This window comes from Mustelus asterias, chromosome 2, assembly GCF_964213995.1.
Source record: "Mustelus asterias chromosome 2, sMusAst1.hap1.1, whole genome shotgun sequence".
NCBI classification, from domain to species: Eukaryota; Metazoa; Chordata; class Chondrichthyes; order Carcharhiniformes; family Triakidae; genus Mustelus; species Mustelus asterias.
This window is the reverse complement of record NC_135802.1, coordinates 56,576,933-56,602,898: the sequence shown is the minus strand read 5'-3', so window position 1 is coordinate 56,602,898 and position 25,966 is coordinate 56,576,933. Positions and strand designations below refer to the sequence as shown.

At 45.8% G+C, this 25,966-nt stretch overlaps 1 protein-coding gene across 1 annotated transcript in view; it reads left to right on the top strand.

The window, feature by feature from the left end:
- The window catches only part of dnah5l (dynein, axonemal, heavy chain 5 like), a 327,807-nt gene that overhangs the window by 139,547 nt on the left and 162,294 nt on the right, over positions 1 to 25,966 (top strand). Inside the window, exons 44-49 of the mRNA XM_078200347.1 lie at positions 2,391 to 2,580; positions 2,810 to 3,027; positions 8,575 to 8,886; positions 10,368 to 10,457; positions 10,549 to 10,785; positions 19,898 to 20,065. Of these exons, the coding sequence (XP_078056473.1) occupies positions 2,391 to 2,580; positions 2,810 to 3,027; positions 8,575 to 8,886; positions 10,368 to 10,457; positions 10,549 to 10,785; positions 19,898 to 20,065 (1,215 nt within the window). The remainder of the gene's footprint in view (positions 1 to 2,390; positions 2,581 to 2,809; positions 3,028 to 8,574; positions 8,887 to 10,367; positions 10,458 to 10,548; positions 10,786 to 19,897; positions 20,066 to 25,966) is intronic.

The following is a 25,966-nucleotide window of genomic DNA, read 5'->3' as shown; positions in this document are numbered from 1 at the left end:
CTTCAATGTCAACAAGATGAAAGTGATAGTCATCGACTACAAGAAGTCTAGTGGAGGACATGCCCCTGTCAACATCAACGGGGACGAAGTAGAAGTGGTCGAAAGTTTCAAGTTTTTAGGTGTCCAGATCACCAACACCCTGTCCTGGTCCCCCCATGCTGACACTATAGTTAAGAAAGCCCAACAATGCCTCTACTTTCTCAGAAGACAAAATAAATTTGGCATGTCCACTATGACTCTCACCAACCTTTACAGATGCACCATAGAAAGCGTTTTTTCTGGGTATGTCACAGCTTGGTATGGCTCCTGCTCTGTCCAAGACCACAAGAAACTACTAAGGGTCGTGAATGAAGCCCAGTCCATCACTCATTGACACTACCTACACTTTCCACTGCCTCAGAAAAGCAGCCAGCATAATTAAGGACCCCACGCTCCCCGGACATACTCTCTTCCACCTTCTTCCATCTGGAAAAAGATACAAAAGTCTGAGGACATGTACTGACTGACTCAAGAGCAGCTTCCCCCCTACTGCCATCTGACCTTTGAATGGACCTACCTTGTATTAAGTTGATCTTTCTCTCCCCTAGCTATGACTGTTACAATACATTCTGCACTCTCTACTTTCCTTCTCTATGTACAGTATGCTTTGTCTGTACAACGCCCAAGAAACAATACTTTTCACTGTATACAAATACATGTGGCAATAATAAATCAAATCAAATCAAAACAAAAACTTCTCCATTTTCACCACAAACAAAAGATACAGACACTGGAGCTGGAATTTTCTGGCCCAACCTGTCTACAAGATCTACCGGTCCCTCTCTTGAATGGCTGGCCGCAGTTTCCAGCTCTGCCACAACAGGGCTGGAAAGTTCCGCCCTGGATCTCTTCTCATGAGAAAAGAAGGCTGAGAAGTGACCTGACAGAGGTCTTTAAAATTCTGAAAGGTTTTGATAGGGTGGATTCAGACAGAGTACTTCTCTTGTGGAGAAAAGCATAACTCGAGGCCTTCAATATAAGATAATCACAAGGAAACCTAACAGAGAATTTAGAAGAGACATCTTTACCCAAAATGTGGTAAGAATATGGAGCTCACTACCACAAGGATTGGTTGAAGTGAAGTGTACAGATATATTCAAAGGGTGAACTGGACAAACATTTGAGGGAGAAGGGACTAAGAGGTCACAATAGCAAATTTAAATAGGAAAAGATGGGAGGAAGTTGGACTGGTTGGGCTGAGTGGCCTTGTTTTATATTCTATGTATTCTGTAGGATACTGTGTTCTGTCCACCTATTGTGTTCTGCTCAAGACAGGTCCTAACTGAACTCTCACACACAAGCCACTCCTGTTGCCTTCTTATTGTTTTTATCTTTGGAATTTCTTATCATAGATAGACTTTAACCCAAGGTTAAATAGACCCACGCTGAATCTAGAATCATAATCTAGAAACATTGAATACAACTCATTCCTTAAAATAGATCTTCCTCATGTTACCTCGGATTCTTTTGATTTCTTATTAGTTATTGACCTTTCAGCAATTGGAAACAATCTAAAGTTTAAGTTTATTTATTAGTGTCACAAGTAGGCTTACATTAACGCTGCAAGAAGTTACTGTGAAAATCCCCTAGTCGCCACACTCGATGCTTTTTCGGGTACACTGAGGGAGAATTTAGCATGTCCAATGCACCTGACCAGCACATCTTTCAGGCTGTGGGAGGAAACCAGAGCACCCAGAGGAAACCCACACAGACACAAGGAGAACCATCCAAACTCCACACAGTAACCCAAGCCAGGAATTGAACCCGGGTCCTTGGCGTGTGAGGCAGCAGTGCTGACCACTGTGCCACCATGCCACCATATTCTAAGATGAAAATATCTACCTACCATTGCAAGAAAAATGGCTCAGAAAATTTGAGAGCAGTTGAGTATCCTATCATGTATTGTGGGAAATATTGTCAGTAGTTGAGGGCACAAAGTAACAATAGTCAAATAGGCAGAGATGACTGTGGCTGAGCACTGATTGCATCACTGGGTCTCATTTTCCAAAAATGTATGAGGTTTTCTTTATTTTTGCTGATAAAAACTCTGGCTACCAGGATATCGGTCCTTTAAGAAAATTGAGATGGTCAGCACAGGTTTATTTTGATTCCTCCACCATTCAATTCTTGAGGGCAAACAGGACATTGGTGACACAAAAAATTCTCCCTCTGCATTTGTATTGCTTTTTCCATCTAATTTACATTGCTGTAAACATTGATCAGGATGTAAACTTTGGGGGTTTTCCTATCCAAATTCATCAGTATGTAATTTTGCATGTGACCCACTTCTGAAAGAATAGAGTAACAGAAGAGAACGTTTCAGAATGCAAATAATATTTATTTTGTCTCAGGTGGATGAGGATGAACCTTTATTTATGAGTTTGATTAATGACCTGTTTCCCGGAATAACCTTGGATAAGGCTGGCTACCCTGAACTGGAAGCTGCGATTGAGAAACAAACCACGGATGCAGGCATTATTTACCACCCTCCCTGGATCCTGAAGCTCATTCAACTCTATGAAACACAAAGAGTCCGACATGGTTAGAGAGCATTTTATTGAAAGATAGAATAAAATAAGCTTCAAACACGATGAAAGAATTTTACAATTGAATTTGCTTTCCATCTCCTGTTGTGCAAAAAAACATTTAAAATTTAAAACATGCATTCGTAATCAATGCATAATTTTCTAAAGTACATTTCATGCAGTTATGTATGCCATTGTTGCTCCAAGTCATTTTTTTGTTAAACCTGTTACTGTGCCCGTAATAGGTATGATGACTCTCGGCCCTAGCGGTGCTGGGAAAACAAAGTGTATCAATACCTTAATGAAAGCAATGACAGACTGTGGAGCACTTCACAAGGAGATGAGAATGAACCCAAAGGCAATCACAGCCTCCCAGATGTTTGGTACTTTGGATGTTGCAACAAATGACTGGACAGATGGTATTTTCTCTACTCTATGGAGGAAAACATTGAAAGCAAAGAAGGTAAATTAGTGTTTTCATAATACTGCTTATCAATTTAGTATATATGATCGTAAACAAGATATGCCTTTGGGAGCCACACTTGACAATAAATAAATTGTAAGTTATATGCAATATGGAAAATTTATTTCATTTACATTTTCTATTTGTAAAATAATTTTTTAGTGTCAGAAAGTGTATAACATTCTCATTCTTCATCAATTCTGAGATTCCATAGTTTAAAAAAACATTTGTGGGATGTTGGTTCCGCTGGCTACTCCAGCATTTATTGCCCATCCCTAATTGGCCATGAGAAGTTGGTGGTGAGCTGTTTTCTTGAATAATTATTTTACAGTTTCGGGATGAGTGAGGCTGTAAAATCCCACCCTCCCTCTCTAACAGCACTGTGGGTTTACCTACACTATGTGGTATGGGTAGTGGACCTTTCCATGGTCTGCCCCTTGCCCGCTCCGATTCCCATGACGGGCGGGGCAGTAAAATTCCAGCCAGAGTGTCAGGACTTTGATCCAGCGACAGTGAAAGAAGAGTGATAAATGTTGCTGGGATGGTGATTGATGTTGTGTACTCATGTTTGTTCCTAGTTGGACCAAAGTCACTTTAAGAGTCCGATCATGTGGCCTATTGATGATGTAATAGGCCGTTGGCATGGGCAAATGGGCAGCTTATCTATCCGAACATCCTGTAGAGTTACAGTCTGGTCTGCAAGCCTATCCTTTAAAAATAGCACAATTGGCTAGGAGGGGAACTGCCAGATGGTGGAGCTCTCATATGTATGCTGCCCTTATCCTTCTGGATTGTAATGGGTGGGGGTCTGGAAGGCGCTATCTAAGGAGCCTTGCTGAATTCCTGCAGTGCATCTTGTAGATGTTAGACACTGCTGCCACTGTTTGTCAATGTTGGATGGAATAAATGCTTGTGGGAAGGGGTAACAATCAAATGGGTTGCTATTGGATGGTGTTAAGTTTTTTGTGTGTTGTTGGAGCCACTTTCATCCAGGCAAGTGGAGAGTATTCCATCACGCTCCAGACTTTTGCCCTATAGATGGTGGATGGACTTTGGGGAATCAGGATGTGAGTTATTTGCCAAAAGGTTCATAGCCTCAGACTTGCTCTTCTTGCTACAATATTTATTTGGCTAGTTCAGTTCAGTTTTTGATTAGTGCACGTTACAACCCAAGCCTGGATATTGTGGGAGTTTTACTGCATTTGGACATGGACTGCTTCAGTTACTGAAAAGGTGCGAATGGTGCTGAACATTGTGCAGTCATCAGAGAAAATCTCCACTTCTGACCTTATGTTGGAAGGAAAGTTATTGATGAATCAATTGAAGATGGTCAGGCCTATGATACCATCCTGAGGAACTCCTGCAGGGATGTCCTGGAACTGAGATGATTGACCTCCAACAACTACAACCACCTTCTTTATTGCTAGGTATGACTCCAACCAGTGGAGAACATTTCCCCTGATTCCCATTGACTCCAATTTTACTAGGCTTCCTTGGTGCCACACTTGGTCAAATGCTGCCTTGATGTCAAGGGCAAACACTCTACTGGAGTTCAGCTCTTTTGTTCATATTTGAACCAAGGTTGCAAAGAGTTCAGGAGCTGACTGGTCCTGGCGGAACCCAAATTGAACAGCAGTGAGCAGGTTATTGCTAAACAAGTGCCACTTGATAGCACCGTTGATGACATTTTGCTGATGGATCGAGAGTAGACTGTTGGGCGGTAATTGTCTGTGTTGGATTTGTCCTGATTTTCCATAGTTGCCGGGTGTTTGCCAGTGTTGTAGCTGTACTGGAACAGCTTGGCTAGGGGCACTGCCAGTTCTCGAACAAAGGTCTTGGAGTGCTATTGCTGGAATATTGTTAGGGCCAATATCCAATGCCTTCGGCTATTTCTTGCTATCACGAGGATTGAATCAAATTGATTGAAGACTGACATCCGTGATGAGGCCAGGATGGATCATCCACTTTGCACTTCTGGCTGAAGATTGTTGAAAATGCTTCAACTTTCTCTTTTCCATTGAAATGCTGGGCTTCCCCCTCGTTAAGGACATTTTTGTAGCCTTGTCCTGCTCCAGTAGGTTGTTCAATTGTCCACTACAATTCATGACTGGATGTGGCAGGATTGCAGAGCATAGATCTAATTTGTGAGTTGTTGAATTGCTGAACTTTGTCTATCACTTGTGCTTATGCTATTTGGTACATAAATAGTCCTGTGTTGTAGCTTCACCTCATTTTTAGATATGTCTGGATATCGCTCTTGGCATGCCCTCCTGCACTCTATATTGAACCAGGGTTGATCCCCTGGCTTGATGGTAATGGCAGAGTGGGGGATATGCCAGACCATAAGGTTACAGATACAGTACATTTCTGCTACTGCTGATCGCACAGTGCCTCATCGTTGCCCAGTCTTGAGTTGCCAGACCTGTTCGAAATCGAGTGCTACACAGCATGGTGGAGGATATCCTCAATGTGAAAACAGGACTTGTCTCCACAAGAATTGTGCAATGGTCTCTCTTACCAAAACTGCCATGGAAAGATGCATCTGTGGTAGGCAGGTTGGTGAGGCTGAGTTTCTTCCTCTTTTGGTTTCCTCATCACCTGCTGCAGACTCTGTCAAGCATTATATTCTTTAGGACCCAGCTAGCTTGGTCTGTAATATTGCGAACAAGCTACTGTTGGTGATGGACATTTGAGTCCCTCTATGCAGAGTACATTCTGCATCCTTTCCACCCTCAGTGCTTGCTCCAAGTGGTGTTCATCATGGAAAAGTTCTGATTCATCAGCTGCCACGGGGAAGGGCGGGGGGGGGATGTTGGTGGGGGGAGAGGGGGGGGTGGTGGTTGCGGGGAGGGTGCGGTGGTGGTGGTGGGGGGGAGAGGGGGGGAGGTGGTACGTGGCAATCAGCAGGAGGTTCCTTTGCCCATGTTTGACCTGATGCCATGGGAATTCATGGCGCCTCTAGCCAATCTTGATGCCTGCCAGGGCAACTCCCTCCTGACTGTACACCATACCTCTGTTGGGTCTTTCCTGTCAGTGGGACAGGACATATCCAGGACATAGCCTAGGTTGATGCAGGATAGTCCAGCTGGCTTAATTTCTTTTAAACGTTTTAGTAGTTTAATGCAACTGAGTGGCTTGCTAGGCTTTTCAGGGTCAAACACATTGATGTGCACCTGGGGTCACATGTAGGCCAGACCAGGTAAAGATGGTAGATTTCCTTTCCTCAAGATATTGGCAAACCAGATGGGTTTTTACGACAATTGATTTATGGCCGTCATTAGACATTTAGAGGCAGATTTTCTGGCCTGCAGGATTCATCCCCCACATGATGGACAATTTGAAGGACTATTTAAAGGTCTGGTGATATGGGGCTGGGGGCAATTTCCAGTCTCAGACTATGTGTGACCGGAAAACCCTGCCCTTCATTTCTGATTTTTTTATTGAGTTCAAATTTCATCACCTGCCACACTTGGATTCACACCCTGGATCTTTGAATTACTAGTTCAATGACAATGCCACTGCATCAGCACCTCCCTGGTGTTTGATATGCCAACACAATCAACATCCTGGGGATTATTATTGACCAGAAATCGAAATGGACTATAAATGCAGTGGCTACAAGAGCAGCTCAAGGGCTGGGAATCCTGTGATGAATAACTCACTTCCATCTTCTCAAAGTCTATCCACCATCTACAAGGCACAAGTTAGGAGTGTGATGGAATACTTTCCACTTGCCTAGATGAGTGCAGATGCAACAACACTCAAGAAGCTGGACACCATCCAGGACAAAGCAGTCTGCTTTATTGACATCCCATGCACCACCTTCAACATACAATTCCTCCACTATCGATGTCCTGTGGCAACAGTGTGTACCATCTAGTAGATGAACTGCAGCAGCTCACTAAGGCTCGTACAACAGCACCTTCCAAACTAGCGATCTCTACCATCTAAAAGGACAAGGGCAGCAAATACTTGGGAACACAATTACCCTTCAGTTCCTCTTCACTGTTGCTGAGACAAAATCCTGGAACTCTCTTCCTAGCAGCACTGTAGATGTACCTACACCACATGGACTGCAGCAGCAGCACCACCTTCCCAAGGGTAATCAGGGATGGACAATAAATGATGGTCTTGCCAATGTAGCCTGCATCTCATAAACAAATAACGAAAAATATCTATGCGGCCCAAAGTTCTTGTATAAGAAAAATTATGGCTAATTGTCTAGAAGGAAAGCTAATTTAATGATAAGCATATTAAAACTGAACAGAACAAATATTGGTGTGGACTGGCCAGCGCTGGACTGGGGTCCTGATGAAGGAGCAGCGCTCCGAAATCTCGTGCTACCAAATAAACCTGTTGGACTTTAACCTGGTGTTGTGAGAACAAACATTGTACAGGAATGATGTACAAAGTAAACTCTTTTCTGCCTTAATGGCATCAAAGCAAGACCATCTGCACTGTAGCTTACTGAGCCATAGGCCAATGAATATAAACCAGAAATGCAAACTAAAGTACACAGTTAAAATAGATTTTGACTAGATTACAGAATATAATAATCTAGGTATAAACAAAGCAGATTAGAAATATCACTTATGTTTGTTTAAAGATTGAACAAACGTTCATTAGGATCTCAGCAATCTCACCATAGCGGCCCTTCATGTATCGAGATATTACAAAAACTGTCAACAGCAGTTGCATTGTTACTAAAGATGTTTCCCCATTTGTACAGAATCTGTATATGCCCACCGTGGCAATGTAGTTGGGAGTATTATTGCCTGTGCTCGCTAACCTGTATTGACTCCTGGTCAAGCAGCATCTTAATTTTAAAATTCTCATCAATTCTCAGCAATTTTCAAGTCCATTCAGGACCTCACCACTCTCTATCTCTTTATTTGCCTTCAACCCCACAATCCTTCAAGACATCTGTGCTCCTCTAAGTCTGGTCTCTTGTCCATTCCCAATTTTAATTGCTCCATCATTGCTGACTGTTCCTTCTGCTGATTTGATCCCTAGTTCTGGAATTCTCTTCCTCCATCTCTCCACTTCTGACTCGATTTCCTCCTTTAAGACATTCCTTAAAACATACGTTTGTAACCATGCTTTTGGTCATATCTCCTTATGTGGCATGGTGTCATATTGTGTTTTACAATGCTCCTGTGAAGTGCCTTGGGGCATTTCATTACGTCAAAAGTGCTACATAAATATAAGCTATGTTGAATGGATGGGAAGGTGATGGAAATTAACAGTCCATCTTCTAGCAATAGTATCTGTCCAGTTCTTTTCAGACCATCTAGATTTGATGATTTTATATAGATCTTTTTCTAAACATTTGTATCAAAAGTTTATCTGTTCCACAAAAGCAGTTAAAGATCGACCAAAAATCATGACAACAGCAAGTTAGGTTTATGAAAATGAAGGGCATACAAATATTTATAGTGATGCATATAAATGACACATACACATTTATAATGTAATTATGAAGATTTTTATTGATTTATGGAAAGCTATTGACAGAGAAATGATTTAAAAGAAAAATTTGTCTTGCAGGGAGAACACATATGGATAGTATTGGATGGACCTGTAGATGCCATTTGGATTGAGAATCTTAATTCTGTTTTGGATGACAACAAAACTCTTACACTAGCTAATGGTGATCGTATCCCAATGTCTCCAACCTGTAAAGTTGTTTTTGAGCCTCATAACATTGACAATGCCTCCCCAGCTACTGTATCCCGAAATGGCATGGTGTTTATGAGTTCATCAGTGCTGGACTGGAGGCCTATACTCAAAGCATGGCTTCAGAAATTACCCACTGCACAGTCTGATCTTCTTTGGAACTGCTTTGATAATATTTTCCAGGTATTTATTGTTGTTGTTCAAATAGTGTTTAGCATTAAAGATATTTCACCTCAATTAAACATTTTGTGTACATTAATCATTTTTGTCCTCAACGTAACTTAAGTTATTATCATAAAGTTATTGGATGTGATATTCCAGCTGTTCACACCAGTGGGATCTTCCAGTCCTGCCGTCAGTGCACCTCGCCACAGGTATCCTGGAGCCTTGGGGTGGATTCAATGGGAAATCCCAATGACAGCAGCAGGACCAGAAGATCCCACTATCAGCCAATGGTGGGCTGTCTCCTGCCGCAGGAAACATGCAATGGGCAGGCCAGAGAATTGTTATTTTCAATAAGTTGTCAGAGTTATAAATGACATCCTATGTGCCTACAACAAAGGTAGACTACCCCTTCTCATTCTTATTGAGCCATCTGAAGTCCTTGACATGGTTGAGTACACACCCGACATGTCTTTCCACTGTCATGGGACTTTACTTGCTTGATTTCATTCTTATTTATCTAGCCTTGGCTTGGGAATCACCTGCAATGAATTCTCTTGCTGCTTCTGCTCTGTTAGCTCTGGTTCTCCCAAGACTGTAGACTTTGCCCCTCCCTATTTTAACCTAAATGCAATCCCTCAGTAGCATGATTAACAAACACAGCATTAATTTTCACATATAAGCTGATAATACTCAACTCGACCGTACTCACCACCTGTTTCAACTCCTTCGCTGTCTTTAAATTGTCAGACTGCCTGACTGACATTCAGTGCTAGATAAGTAAAAATATTCTCCAACTAAATATTGGGAATTGTGAAGCCATTATCTTTGGTCTCTGCATTGCTGAGAAGATCTATTTTCATTTACATAATATTGCCCAACTCCGCCCTGTCCCCAGTTCATCTGCTGCTGAAACCCTCACGAGTCTTTGTTATCTCTAGACTTGATTATTCAAATACATTCCTAGTTGGTCTTCCATTTCTATCCTCCATGAACTTGAGACCATCCAAAATTATGTTGCCCATCTCCTCATGTACACCAAGTTCTATTCATCCATCACTCCTGTGCTCACTTACCTACACTGGCTGCCTGGACCTGCAGAGTTTCACTAGCTGTCCTGTCTGGAGACAATACACATCTTTTTAGCCTGTCTTGATGCTCTCTCCACTCACGTTCTTTGTATCTTAAAGACTTGATTAGCTGTAAGTATTCACATTCCAACCATTATTCATGTAAATTGAGTCTATGTCTTTATATGCCCTGTTTGTGAACAGAATTCCCACTCACCTGAAGAAGGGGCTTGGAGCTCCGAAAGCTTGTGTGGCTTTTGCTACCAAATAAATCTGTTGGACTTTAACCTGGTGTTGTTAAACTTCTTACTGTGTTTATCCCAGTCCAACGCCGGCATCTCCACATCATATCTCAAATCAATGCATATTTTTCCTGTAACACTTCGTAATTTTGCAAATGCCATTTGTAATGTTTCCTTTACTCTTTTCAAGGATTTGATCAGTTTTGTCTTTACTGCCGTGACACCAAAAATGCAAATTCTGGAATGCATGTACATTAAACAAGCCATTGACCTTCTGCAGGTAATCGAATTGCCTAGTAAAACAAGGATATTTTCATTCCCAAACAAATGTTTCAAGCCGAGTAAATAATGAAATAATGCAATTTTATTAGGGTCTATTACCAGGAAATGAAGACAAGCAGCCTAGCCCAGAACAAATTGCCCGCTTATTCATTTTCGCGGTCATGTGGTCGATTGGAGCCCTTCTGGAATTGGATGACAGGGTTAAAATGGAAATATTTCTGCGGGATCATTCTGCATCACTAGAACTTCCAGTGACTGAAGGAGAAGAAACTATCTTTGAATTTGTTGTCTGTGCTGATGGCCACTGGGAACACTGGTCAAAGAGGGTTAGTATTTAGACATGTAAAAAAATGATTAAGATGTCTCAGACAATTGTGGTTGATAGAAGCATTGATATGTAACTCAAAAACAATTAACTTCCCACCCAATATTTGGATGAAGAATATTTGTGCCTAACGTGCATATTTTGCATTTGTCAGCTCCTCAAGCCTGCATGGAAGTGCCTCAAGGTGGGTCATAGAGTCAGAGGTTTACAGCATGGAAACAGGCCCTCCAGCCCAACTTGTCCATGCCGCCCTTTTTTTAACCATTAAGCTTGTCCCAGTTGCCTGCATTTGGCCATATCCCTCTATACCCATCTTACCCATGTAACTGTCTAAATGCTTTTTAAAAGACAAAACTGTACCCGCCTCTACTACTACCTCTGGCAGCTTCCAGGCACTCACACACCCTCTGTGTGAAAAAATTGCCCCTCTGGACCCTTTTGTATCTTTTCCCTCTCACCTTAAACCTATGCCCTCTGGTTTTAGACTCCTCTGCCTTTATGAAAAGATGATGACAATCTACCTTTTCTATGCCCCTCATTGTTTTATAGACCTCTATAAGATCACCCCTCAGCCTCCTACGCTCCAGGGAAAAAAGGCCCAGTCTATCCAGCCTCTCCTTATAACTCAAACCATCAAGTCCTGGTAGCATCCTAGTGAATCTTTTCTGCACTCTTGGCAAAAGAACAGAATGAGACAGTGCAAAACAAGAGGACACCTATAGCCTTACAAAATCAATCCTTACCCAGAAAATAAAGTGCGAACTTGACAAATGTTATGTTACTTCATTTTTACATTAGCCGTTCCAGCTTTTGCTCAATGTTCACAATCTTGCTTCTGAGTTATGAATTTGTGTGCTCAAATCCCACCACAGGATTACATCACCTAATCTAAATTGATCTTTCAGTGCAGTCCTGGGAGCTTAGTTTATTTGTCAGAGGTACAATCTTTTGAAAAAAGATAACAAACTGAGGCTCCATCTGACCTTTCAAGTGTTGTAAAAGATGCCAGGGCACGATTTAAAAAAGACAAGTGGCGTGCACCCTGTGCACTGGCCACCATTATTCCCTCAAACAACATCACCAAACCACATTAACTGGCCATTACTCTCATCCCTTTTCTGAGACTTTACCGTGTACACTCGTGACCACATTTGCTTACAAAGCAACTGCGTCTTTGCAGCTGTGAAGCACTTTTGGATGTCCTAAATGTGTGAAAGATGCTATACAGTGCAATTTTATTCTTTAGCAAGTATTTTTTGCTGTTGACTATTTATTTTATTCTATTGAAGCTATTGAAGCTACATAATAGTAATTTATGTTGTGGAACCAAAATTGTTATGTTACATTTTCCCATTTTATGGTTATTTTGCACCAAAGGATAATCTCCTGCAAGATTTATGCTTTATAATGATTTGATGTGTGGTGCAAGAAGCATCTTTGGGAGTTTGGCCCGATCAGATTAGCAATTTTAGGTTCCTTGTGCAGAAGTATGTCAATCTGACAACATAGCAGAGGTAGAGATCAGGAAGGTGCAGAAATCTGTATATTTTTGCTTGTAACATAGTGGGTGCTAAGTTGGATAGCTCCTGAAAATGGACACGGGATCACAATTGTCAGGCAATGGAGGAACATCACAAATACTGAAGAAGACACAGCATTTTCACTTGATGTCACACTCTCAGCCACCAGCTCAGATGCTGACACTGTACCTATTTTGGAGAACAGCTTAGGGATAGGATCTGCTGCTGGTGAGACACTGGGTATAGGTAGACTATAGCCAGGACAGGGAACAATGATACCCCAGGTGCTGACTAGCCAGAGGGTGAGATATTACTCAGGTTCTGCTGTCGAGGACTCAGATGAGCAGCCAACAGTCAAATAACAATGGCTTTGAACAATGAAATGCTAGGTGCATTGAACGTAGAACATAGAACATTACAGCGCAGTACAGACCCTTCGGCCCTCGATGTTGCGCCGACTAGTGGAACCAATCTAAAGCCCCTCTAATCTACACTATTCCAATATCATCCATATGTTTATCCAATAACCATTTGAATGCGCTTAATATTGACGAGTCCGCTACTGCTGCAGGCAGGGCATTCCAGAAAAAGACCCTTCGACTGCTACCCTCTGTCTCCTGTGGCCAAGCCAGTTTTCTACCCATCTAGCCACCTCTCCTTGTATCCCATGAGCCTTAACCTTCTTAACCAACCTGCCATGAGGGACTTTGTCAAATGCCTTACTGAAATCCATATAGACGACATCCACGGCCCTTCCTTCGTCAACCATTTTTGTCACTTCCTCAAAAAACGCCACCAAATTTGTAAGGCACGACCTCCCTCTTACAAAACCATGCTGTCTGTCACTAACAAGATTGTTCTGTTCTAAATGCGCATCCATCCTGTCTCTAAGAATCTTCTCCAACAACTTCCCTACCACGGACGTCAAGCTCACCGGCCTATAATTACCCGGGTTATCCCTGCTACCCTTCTTAAATAACGGTACCACATTCACTATCCTCCAATCCTCAGGGACCTCACCTGTGTCCAACGAAGAGACAAAGATTTCCGTCAGAGGCCCAGCAATTATATCTCTTGGCTCCCTGAGCAGTCTAGGATAGATGCCATCAGGCCCTGGGGATTTGTCAGTTCTAATGTTACCTAAAAAACCTAACACTTCCTCCCTTGTAATGGAGATTCTCTCTAACGGGTCAACACCTCCCTCTGAGACACTCCCAGTCAACAAGTCCCTCTCCTTTGTGAATACCGATGCAAAGTATTCATTTAGGATCTCCCCTATTCCCTTGGGTTCTAAGCATAATTCCCCTCCTTTGTCTCTGAGAGGTCCGACTTTTTCCCTGACAACTTTTTTGTTCCTAACGTATGAATAAAATGCTTTAGGGTTCTCCTTAATCCTGTCTGCCAAGAACATTTCGTGACCTCTTTTTGCCCTTCTAACTCCCCGTTTGAGTTCTTTCCTACTCTCTCTGTATTCCTCCAGAGCTCCAAGTGTTTTCAGTTGCCTGGACCTAACGTACGCCTCTCTTTTCTTTTTGATCAGATCCTCAATTTCCCTAGTTATCCACGGCTCTCGAATCCTACCTTTCCTATCCTTCCTTTTTACAGGCACGTGCCTGTCCTGCAGCCTTATCAATTGCAGAGCTTGGAGTTCGTCCTTTCCAACATAGAAGCGGTGCTCAACCGCGTCAGCAAATTTGTGGACTCAGCACTGCTGCAGCGACCGACGGCCCATGTTACAGCTTCCATTGCAGCATAGGCAGCAGCCACCCAATATATGAGTGCTATAGTGAAGCTCAGACACTTACCATGCAAGGTCAGTTGGCTGCCAGGCAAACTCTGATTTATGCTATCATTGCTGTGGATTGCAGTGTGCAAAGGGATTTGCAGAGTGCCAGAACAATCCAGAAATCTGTCCACCAACAGATTATTAGGATTGTTGAGGTGCCACCTGGGGGAATGGCATCATGGAGCATAAGCCTGTTGCTCTTTCTCAGGAAGACAACATTCATCCTCTTACCCCTGTCACTCTGCCTGTTTCCTTGCTGCTTCCTGTCAGCCACTCAGACCAAACTGTTGCCACCTATAGTGAACTGGTGCAGTTTGCTGTTAGTTCTAAGCCTGCAGCGACTTGAGATTGCCCTCCCAGTCCTCCACCGAAAGTCTGTAGCTTTCCATCAGCCATGCTGCAACTACTGGGGTGACACTACAGAGGAGTGTTTGGACAGCCAAAGATATTAAGGGAATGTATAAAGGTGATTGGTTAACTTTGTATGCAGCATGGTCTGATTTGATTTACACATTTGGTTTCAAATGTTTATTTTGTGTTGGCTTTTGTTTTTGCTTCGTAGCCAAGCAGACACCATGATGGCCAGTAACAACGGGAGGAGAAGATTTGGGATGTTGTTGAATGGGGAATTGTGTTTGTGGTTCCTGGTATTGTGCTCAAATGAGTTTTTACTGTCTGGATTCCTTCTTTCCTTCTTCATCCTCCTTCTCTTTATGCTTCTGAACTTCAGCCATATAGATGGTGGTAAGGACCATGCCCTTGTGACAGTGAGGTTGCGCTGTACGAAGTAGACCTCAGGAATCTTGACACCTGCTCTGTCAAGTAGCACAGGCTCCTCAAGCATGATCCATGTCACAGAAGCATTGTTTAGCATGCCAATGGTCCTGTCTATCACATTTTGTATGGCTGCATGGTTTTCATTGTATGGAGGCTGTGCATGGGTTATCCTCCAAAATCATCATCAATCCATAAGGATATATGAATTAGGAGTAAGTGTGGGCCATCCAAGAGAGTTCCAAAGATTCACAACCTTTGATTCATGACCTAAGAGAAAAGGTTTCTCCTCCTCACTATCTTAAATAGGAGACCCCTTATTTTCAAATGGTGTTCACTGTTCTAGTCTTTCCCACGTGGCAGCATGGTGATACAATAGTTAGCACTGCTGCCTCACAGCACCAGGGACCCAGGTTTAAATCCGGTCTTGAGTCACAATTTGTGTGGAGTTTGCACGTTCTCCCTGTGTGGGTTTCCTCCAGGTTCCTCCCACACTCCAAAGGTGTGTGGGTTAGATTGATTGGCATTCTAAGTTGCCCCTTAGTGTTACAGGGACTGCAGGGTAAAACGTGGATTACGGGATAGGGCCTGGTTGGGATTGTTGCCCGTGTAGGTTTTTTGAGCCAAATGGCCTCCTTCTGCATTGTAGGGATTCTATGATTCTACAAGGGAAAAGATCCTTTCAGCATCTGCCCTGTCAAGTCCCCTGAGTTTTTTATGGCCGGGATTTTCCCAAACAAATTCTAAGTGCCGAATTCACGTAAAAACTGGAGTAACCCCGCTGTCTTTTTTTAGCGGGATTTTCAAAATGTATCTCCCACACTCTAAGCACTGCAGAATGCCCTAGCGAGATTCACGATGAAAATCAGAGGGCAGGGCCTGTCCCACTGGAGAGGCCAGCAGCACAGCACTGAGCGGGCCACTGGCATGCACTGATCTCTCATAACTGAGATTGGCACATGCGCAGTAGCCCCATACTGCCAGCCTCCCGATCGTTGGCCAGCACAGCAACCCCCCATCATTGGCCTCTTGGACCCCTCCCGATGTTCCCCACCCCACTGCCAGCCCCGATCTCCCTGACCCCACCTCCCCGGCAGTCCCAATATCCATGACTGCCAGCCCCCCCCCCCCCCCCCCCCCCCCCCCCCAGCAAGCCCCCACCCTGATGGCCAGCCCAATCAACCCCTTCCCCCTTCCCTCCCTCTGCCACTGATCCCAAGTGCAGAGTGGCAGCAGGACCCCCACCCCACTGATCATCCCCCATAGGCCCTGCCCCCTCTGGCTCCACCCTCTTGGCACTGCCCGATGCTCAGTGGGTAGTGCCAAAGTGCCTCCTGGGCATTGCCACTTTTCTCCTTGTACAGTTCTGGGGGGGGGGCAGGCTGGAACTGCCAGGCTGGCACTGCTCAGGGGGCACACTCCTTACCCCAACCTCCTGGGTGGGGGGGGTCTCCATGGATTCCCTTCATTCCAACAGGGTCAGACCACCAGTTCCCCATTAGTGGGGAGCTGTTGTAAACCCTCCTGGAGTGAACCACTCCTGGAGGTGGAGTGGGGAGGGGGGGGGGATCTCTACCGGGTCTGGAGACTTCAGTCCCAGGCCCACTAATGTGATTGAAATTGGAATTTAAATATTTAAATTAGCTCTGCTTCAGACGATGCCGGAAATCTGGGCCCCAGAGACACGCAGAGGCTGTGGCACCCAGTGGGAAGCCCACTAAATGGCCTCGCTGATGTCTCCCGGCCCATCGCACTGCTAGAGCAGGGCAGTGGGCTGGGAGAATCGCCCACTATATGTCTCAATAAGATTACTTCTCCTTCTTCTAAACTCCGGTGGATGAAGGCCTAGCTTGTCCAACCATTCCTCTCAAGATAATCCCCCATCCCAGTTATCAGTCAATTCTCTGAACTGTTTCTAATGCATCTAAAATATTTCTTAAATAAAGAGACCAAAACTGTACAAGAACTTACGATGCAGTCTCACCAACACCCTGTACAACTCCAGCAAAATATCCCAACTCATATATACAAATCCCCTTGCAATAAGCAGCAACATTCTGTTTGCTTTCCTAACCACTGGCATATCTGCATACTGATTTTTTATGTTCGTATACCAGGACACCCAGATCCTTCTGTATCTCAGAGTTCTGCAGTGTCTCTCCATTGATATAATATGCTACTTTTCTATTCTCACTGATATCATCAGTGGATGGCTCATAAATAAAAACAGGAAGTGCTGGAAAAGTTCAATCGGTCTAGAATCATTCGTGCAGGGAAACAGAGTTATCGACTGGGATTCTCCCAAAAAAATAGAAAGTTTTTCCCAACGGGTGGGAAAATGGGAGAATTTCCCATCTGTTTTTTGGGTGTATTTAGTAATAAATCTCCAACACTCTGTGCATCACAGAGTGCCTCAAAGAGATACACACCAGTAAGGGGGTGGTGGAGCCTGAACCTGTCCGATAGGCTAGCATCAGCGTGCTGAGCTGGCCACTGCACATGAGCTGATCTGTCAGTGGGGAGATTAGCACATGCGCACTGGACCCCCCAATCACCGGTGCCCCATGGACAGCCCCGACACCACCCACCCCCAATCACCATGGTCAGCCCCATCCACCCCCCACCTCACATGGCCAGCCCTGGTCTCCACCACCCCCCATAGCCAGCCCTGATTACCCCTTGGGCAGTGCCCAAGGGGCACCTCCCGTGCCCCTGAACTCCCCAGGGGGGCCTCAATGGCCCCTATTCCCACCAGCGGGGTGAGCTCACCTGGTCCCTGTTGGTGGGGACCAGTTGTAAACCCTATTGGTGGGAACCACTCTGGAGACTACTGTCCCGGGCCCGCTAATCATATGGAAATAGCGATTTCCATAAGTTAATGAGCTCCGCGCCTATTTCCGGCACAGGGCTGATTATGTGGGAAAAAAGGGCCTGGGAGACTCGCGATTGGCCGGATGCCAGTTGTGAGTCCCGCTACAGCTCCCCGCTAATGTATCCCGGCCAACATTTCGAGTTCATTATGATTCTTCTTTGGAACTGGATAGCTATATTGCCTTGGAGCCACACTTTGCTGGTGCAAATAAAGCTGACACAGGCAATGGTTGTGAATCAGCATTTCCAGGGCTCTGGCCATTGACCTAGATGACTCACTGTCTATGGTCACACACCAGCTGGATGCTGAGGGAGTTGAATCCCTTTTATTTATGGTTTAGAGTACAGTAGACATCTGGTAGCCACCAAGCAGTGTGCATGCTGTCTGAGGCACCTTGCAACATGGAGAATCAGACAGAGCTAGTGACTATATCATATTTTTCATCACCTTAAAGCACTATACAACCAATGAGTTACTGAACTGAGGTGGAGTCACTGTTGGGAATTGTGGTAACCAATATGTACACAACAAATTCCCACACATTGTGATAATGACCATGTGTAGTCATGTGTAGATGTTGTGGTTGATTTGGGGATCAATATTGGCCAGGACAATAGACTAACTCTCCTGATCTGCTTTAAAATAGTGTCATAGGATCTTTCACATCTACCTCAGAGGGCAGATGAAGCCCCAGTTTAAGGTCTTATACAAAAGATGGCATCTCCAACAGTACAGCACTCCACTGGAGTATCGGCCTTGATTTTTCTACTCAAGTCCTGAAGTGGGTTTTGAAACTGAGCACAGTGGTTAGCACTGCTGCTTCACAGCTCCAGGGTCCTGGGTTCGATTCCCGGCTCGGGTCACTGTCTGTGTGGAGTTTGCACATTCTCCTCGTGTCTGCGTGGGTTTCCTCCGGGTGCTCCGGTTTCCTCCCACAGTCCAAAGATGTGCGGGTTAGGTTGATTGGCCAGGTTAAAAATTGCCCCTTAGAATCCTGAGATGCGTAGGTTAGAGGGATTAGCGGGTAAAATATGTGGGGGTAGGGCCTGGGTGGGATTGTGGTCGGTGCGGACTCGATGGGCCGAATGGCCTCCTTCTGCACTGTAGGGTTTCTGTGAAACTGGGACCTTGAGACTCAGAGACAAGAGAGCTACCAACTGAGCCACGGCTGAATGTAGATTAAGCTGTTTGCATGGGAAGGGAAGTGGCTGTTGTGAATAAGAAATTTGTCAGACTGTTATGGAGAAAATGGCCTCCTTGGAATGATGGGAGAATAGGGAATATATGTTTGGCCAGCATGATATTTGAGGTGGTGGAAATGGGGAAGCAGGATCTGGTGAATACGGTGGTCGGTGGGGTGGAAGGTGAGGACAAAAGTTCTGGGAGGGAGGGAAAGGAGTGAGCTGTGTGAGTCAAAAGCTCTATCTTTGCAGTGGAGAGGCATCGTCAGGTGAAGGGAAAGGAAGGCTTCTCAGAAGCATTGATATGGGAGGAGGGGGAACTAAATAAATTTGTTCCACGAAGTGGATTGGGAAGAAATGGAGTCAAGGTTTCTGTGAAATCGGTGAAATTATAGTGGATGTTGGTTGAGAACCTATCACCAGAAATGCAAATAGAAAGCCAAGGATTGGAAGGGAAAAGTCAGAAATGGACCATCGAAACCAAGGCATGGGTGGAAATTGGCAGAAAAGTTGTTGAAATTATCCAGTTCAGGGTGAGAGCAGGAAATTATAATCATTAATTTGCTGGAGAAAGATGTGAAGAAGAGAACTTGGGTAGTTCTGGAATGTTCCATATTTCACATGCAAAGGCAGGCATAGGGAGGGCCGTGGAGGGAGGATCTGTGACAGTCATGGAAATGATCGCTTGATGTTCAGTGCACTTCTCCCTACCTCCTCCTCCAGCACACTGAAGCTTGATGTTGCAAGTGTTCCTATTCAGTTCAGTGTCTGAGCTCTGTAAAGATTTATATCTAATAGACTTCAAATGCATTTTTATCAGTACTTCAAATCTGAGATAAAGAGACTAGTTATTTTCTCCCCAGAACACATTCAGAGCAAAACTGAAATTTGACATTATTGTTGCATTGTAAATGAAACCAACAATAATTGACTACTTTCAATGAAAGCTAAGTAAGAGAAATGTCTGTTTGCAATTTCAGGTACCTGAATATATTTACCCGCCTGACTCTGTGCCAGCTTATTCTTCAATCCTGGTACCAAATGTAGACAATGTCTGCACAGATCTTCTCATGCACACAATCATGAAACAGGGAAAAGCTGTGTTGCTCATTGGTGAACAGGGAACAGCCAAAACAGTTATGATCAAGGTATGACATTGAAATCTACAAATTCAGATATGAATAAGCATAACTTCAACAACTTATATTTATATTTGCACTATTAACATAATACAACATTCCATGTGCTTCAGAGAGACATTATGCAACAAAATATGACACAGAGTCAGAGGGGAGGCAATGGCCTAGTGGTATTATTGCTATTAATCCAGAAACTCAACTAATGTTCTGGGAACCTGGGTTCACATCCCACCATGACAGATGGAATATATGGATTTAAGAATCTACTGACGGGGCGGCACGGTAGCACAGTGGTTAGCACTGCTGCTTCACAGCTCCAGGGACCTGGGTTCGATTCCCGGCTTGGGTCACTGTCTGTGTGGAGTTTGCACATTCTCCTCGTGTCTGCGTGGGTTTCCTCCGGGTGCTCCGGTTTCCTCTCACAGTCCAAAGGTGTGCGGGTTAGGTTGATTGGCCATGCCAAAATTGCCTCTTAGTGGCCTGGGATGCGTAGATTAGAGGGATTAGTGGGTAAAATATGTAGGGATATGGGGGTAGGGCCTGGGTGGGATTGTGGTCGGTGCAGACTCGATGGGCCGAATGGCCTCTTTCTGTACTGTAGGGTTTCTATGATTTCTTCTATGATTTCGACCATGAAACGATTGTCGGAAAAACCCATCTGGTTCACTAATGTCTTTTAGGGAAGGAAATCTGCCTCCCTTACCTGGTCTGGCCTACATGTGATTATAGAGCCAAGCAATGTGGTTGACTCTGAACTGCCCTCCAAAGACAACTAGGGATGGGCAATAAATGTTGTCCAGCAAGCGATGCCCATGTCCCATGCATGAATAAGGTCAGATGATCAGTTTAGTTGAAGAGGTAAGTTTCAAGAAGTGTCTTAAAGGACGTAGAGATTGAGAGGTCAAGGAGTGCAGGGAGGGAATTCCAGAGCACAGGGAGAGTCAAGGCAAGTGAAAGCACAGTGTAAAAACATGTAGCATTATTGTGGACAAAGCTTTAATAATATGTGATAAATAGAATTTGTAGAAGAGATAACAATAGATTAGTTTTTTTAACCAAATGAATAAGGAATTAACCGGTGTAACTAATGAGAAATTGCTGAAAAGAGAGATGCTGCCAAAATTTCTCATCTTGGACTCATCAGGACAAATGCCAAATGCCCATATGCAGCAAGACCGAAACAACATTCAGTCTTAGGCTGTTAAGTGAAACGTTACATTTATGCCGCACAAGTGTCAGGTAATGTCCATCTCCAATAAGAAAGAATCCAATCATCTCTCCTTTATATTCAATGGCATTACCATTGCTAAATCTCTCTAATATCAACATCCTGGGGGTGAACATTGACCAGAAACTAAACTGAACTAGCCATGTAAAGACTATGGCTACAAGCGCAGTGAATTCCATGGTGAGTAACTAACTTTTGACTCTGCAAAACCTATCCACCACCTACAAAGCTCAAGTCAGAAGTGTGATGGAATACACTCCACCTGCCTGGATGAGTGCACCACCAACAACAGTCATGAAGCTCGACACCATCCAGGACGAAGCAGCTCACTTGATTGGCGACCATTGATGCACAGTGGCAGCATTGTTTATTATATAAAAGATGCACTGCAATAACTCACCAAGGCTTCTTAGACAGCACCCCTCAAACCTGCACCTTCTATTAACTTGAAGGATGTTGGAGCAGATGCATGGGAACATCATGACCTGCAAATTCCCTTCCAAGCCACCAACCATCCTGCCTTGTAACTATATCACTGTTCCTTCACTGACATTGTGTCAAAGTATTGGAATTCCCCCTCTAACAGCATAGTAGGTGAACCTACATCACATGGCCTGCAGCAATTCAAGAAAGTGGCTCACCATCAGCTTCCCAAGATCAATTAAGGATGGGCAATAAATGCTGCCCTAGCCAGTGATGCCCACATCCTGTGAAAGGATACTAAAAGTGAATTGAAATCGTTCTTTCTTTATATTACAATGATAACTATTATTGAAAAATACCTAATGGCCTGCCAAGCACTCAACTTAGAAATAATGGAGGTTCTGCAGTCTGTGGTTGATGCACCATCAATCAAACAAAGACTAGTTTGTATGCAAGAACAAATAGGCTTTTATTAGCAAAAGACTTGGAGCACACCCATGCCGATGAACTGGTCCAGAGACTGAGGCAGGGGGTGGGAAGCAGTCACCTTTATACCTGGACCAGGGGGGGGGAGGAGTCCTGGGCAGGGCCGGCAGGGACGTGTCCAGGCATGTCACACACACACACAGGCAATAAGCTAACAGTGGTTTACCACATTCACCCCCTGTTTTAAAAAAAGAGTCCGGCGGGGGTGAGGTGGGTGGAACGATATTTACAGAATTACAAATTTACAAATTTAGTCTCTCTGGGGGCTTGATCTGCCACTGCGACCGCCGTAGTGCCGGTTGTGGTGTCAGTTCCGGTGGCCGCGGTGTTGGTTCAGGCGCCAGGCCGTAGTCGCTCGAGTCGTCTGTAGTCCCTTCCGATTGTTGGGTGCGTGGTGGCGGCTCCTGGGGCTCAGGCGTGCTGTATACGGGGGTTGGGGGTGTGGGGTTGTGAGTTGTAGTGGTCCCTGGGGCATCTGCGGGTGCCAGGTTTCGAATAGAGACCGTGTCCTCCGGCCCGTCGGGGTACGCCACATAGGCGTATTGGGGGTTGGCGTGGAGGAGTTGGACCCTTTCGACCAGGGGGTCCGACTTATGGGTCCTCATGTGCTTCCGGAGCAGGACAGGGCCTGGGGACGTCAGCCACGACGGTAGTGAGGTCCCCGAGGAGGACTTTCTGGGGAAAACAAATATTCTTTCATGAGGGGTAGCATTGGTAGCTGTGCAAAGGAGTGATCTAATCAAGTGTAGTGCATCAGGGAGGACCTCTTGCCAGCAGGTGACTGGAAGACTTTTAGATCTCAGAGCTAGTAAAACGGCCTTCAAGACTGTCGCGTGCTCCCTCTCTACCTGTCCGTTCCCCCTGGGGTTGTAGCTGGTGGTCCTACTCAAGGCTATGCCTTTGGAGAGCAGGTACTGTCGCAGCTCATCACTCATAAAGGAGGATCCCCGGTCGCTATGGATATAGCTTGGGAAACCGAACAGGGTGAAGAGGCTGTGCAGGGCCCTGACGACCATGGCCGAGGTCATATCCGGGCAGGGAATCGCGAAGGGGAAATGTGAATATTCATCAATGACGTTGAGGAAGTATGTGTTGCGGTCAGAAGAGGGGGCCCTTGAAGTCGACGCTTAGGCGTTCGAAAGGGCGGGTGGCTTTTATGAGGTGTGCTCTGTCTGGCCGATAGAAGTGCGGCTTGCACTCTGCGCAGACCTGGCAGTGTCTGGTCATAGACCTGACTTCCTCAATGGAGTAGTGCAGGTTACGGGCTTTAATGAAGTGAAAAAACCTGGTGACCCCCAGGTGGCAGAGGTCGTTGTGGAGAGCCTGCAATTGGTCTATTTGTGCGCTGGCACATATCCCCCGGGACAGGGCGTCTGGGGGCTCATTGAGCTTCCCGGGCCGATATAAGATGCCGTAATTGTAGGTGGAAAGCTCGATCCTCCACCTCAATATTTTATCACTTTTAATCTTGCCCCGCTGTGTGTTATTAAACATGAATGCAACTGACCGTTGGTCCGTGAGTAGGTTGAATCCTTTACCAGCTAAGTAGTGGCGCCAGTGCCGTTCAGCTTCCACTATGGCTTGGGCCTCCTTTTAGACAGAGGAGTGTCGAATTTCAGGGCCTTGGAGGGTTCGTGAGAAGAAGGCCACGGGTCTGCCCGCCTGGTTAAGGGTGGCGGCTATGGCGAAGTCAGACGCATTGCTCTCCACCGTGCATCATGGCCTTCGCAATGTCTGCTTTGATGCGGTCGAAGGCCAGGCAGGCCTCTGCCCTCAGGGGAAAAGAGGTGGATTTGATGAGCGGATGGGCTTTATCCGCATAATTGGGGACCCACTGAGCGTAATACAAGAAGAAGTCCAGGCATCTCCTCAGTGCTTTTAGGCTGGTGGGGAGGGGGAGTTCCAGGAGGGGACGCATGCGGTCGGGATCGAGACCGATGACCCGCTTTTCCACAACACAACCAAGGATGGTGAGGCGGTGTGTGCGGAATATGCACTTCTCTTTATTATAGGTCAGATTTAGGAGTGTGGCGGTGTGGAGGAATTTGTGGAGGTTGGCATCGTGGTCCTGCTGATCATGGCCGCAGATGGTGGCATTATCCAGGTACGGGAAGGTGGCCCGCAGTCGTTCTGGTCTGCCATTCGGTCCATCTCACGCTGGAAAACTGTTAGTGACACCGAAGGGGACCCTAAGGAAGTGATACAGGCGGCCATCCGCCTCGAAGGCAGTATATTGGCGGTCCTCCGGGTGGATAGGGAGCTGGTGGTATGCAGATTTTAAGTCGATGGTGGAGAACAACCGATATTGCGCAATCTGATTAACCATGTCAGATATGCGGGGAAGGGGGTATGCGTCCAGCTGCGTGTATCGGTTAATGGTCTGACTGTAGTCAATGACCATGCGATGTTTCTCCCCAGTTTTAACAACTACTACTTGGGCTCTCCAGGGGCTGGTACTGGCCTCAATGATCCCCTCCCCTTGGAGCCATTGCACTTCGGACCTGATAAAAGCTCTGTCTCCAGCACTGTACCGTCTGCTCTTGGTGGCGATGGGCTTGCAATCGGGGGTGAGATTTTCAAACAGTGAGGGCGGGGGGGCGACTCCAAGAGTCGAGATGCCGTAGGTGGTGCACGGTGGGTGATCTAAGAACTGCTGATTGCAAACGGAGAGCGGGGGAAAAGTCCCATTATACTCCATGGTGACGCTCTTAAGGTGACTCAGGAAATCTAGCCCCAGGAGTTCTGCAGCGCAGAGTTGTGGCAGCACGAAGAGCCTGAAATTTTTGTACACTGTGCCCCGTACAGTCAGGGTCGCCACGCAGTACCCGAGGACATCCACCGAGTGGGACTTTGAAGCCATGGAGATCGTTTGCTTCACTGGCAGTACTGAAAGGGCGTAGCGACTCACTGTATTCGGGTGAATAAAGCTCTCCGTACTCCCACAGTCAAATAAACAGTTCATAATGCGACCGTTTACCTCGATGTCCATCATGGACCTGGCGAGTTGGTGAGGCCTGGATTGGTCCAGCGTAATCGAAGCCACCGTTGGATTTTGCGGGTAGTCGCACGCGGCTGACGGCATCCAAGATGGCGGCCCGCACGGCTCACACGCGGCTGATGGCGTCCAAGATGGCGGCCCACATGGCCCACACGTGGCTGGTGGCGTCCAAGATGGCGGCCCGCATGGCTCACACCCAGCTGCCGGCGCCCAAGATGGCGGCCCCCGCGGGTTGCACGCGGCGCTACTGGGCTTGGAGGTCAATTTCGCTCTGCATACCTTCACGTAATGGCCCTTCTTTCCACATCCGGAGCAGATCGCATCCTTCGCCAGGCAGCGTTGTCGGGGGTGCTTCCCCAGGCCGCAGAAGTAGCACTTTGGGCCTCCGGAGACTGCCGCAGCGGTCGGGTCATTGGTGGGACGTGGCGTGGCGTAGGCCTGTGGCCCTCCAGAGTACAGCGGGTGGCATCGGCCGCAGTGTCCACGATGTGCCCCTGTGGTTGGGGGTGTAGGCCTCGAGATTACGGATGGCCACCTCTAACGAGTCGGCAAGCGCCACAGTCTTTTGTAGGTCCAGCCCACCCTGTTCCAGCAGTCGTTGTTGGATATAGTTTGACCTGATACCCGTGACATAGGCATCTCTGATTAAGTCCTCAGTGTTTTGGGCGGCTGTTACGGCCTTGCAGTTGCAGGCCCTGCCAAGTGCACGCAACGCACACAGGAATTGATCACCCGATTCTCCTGGCTGTTGTCTGCGAGTAGCCAGAAGATGTCT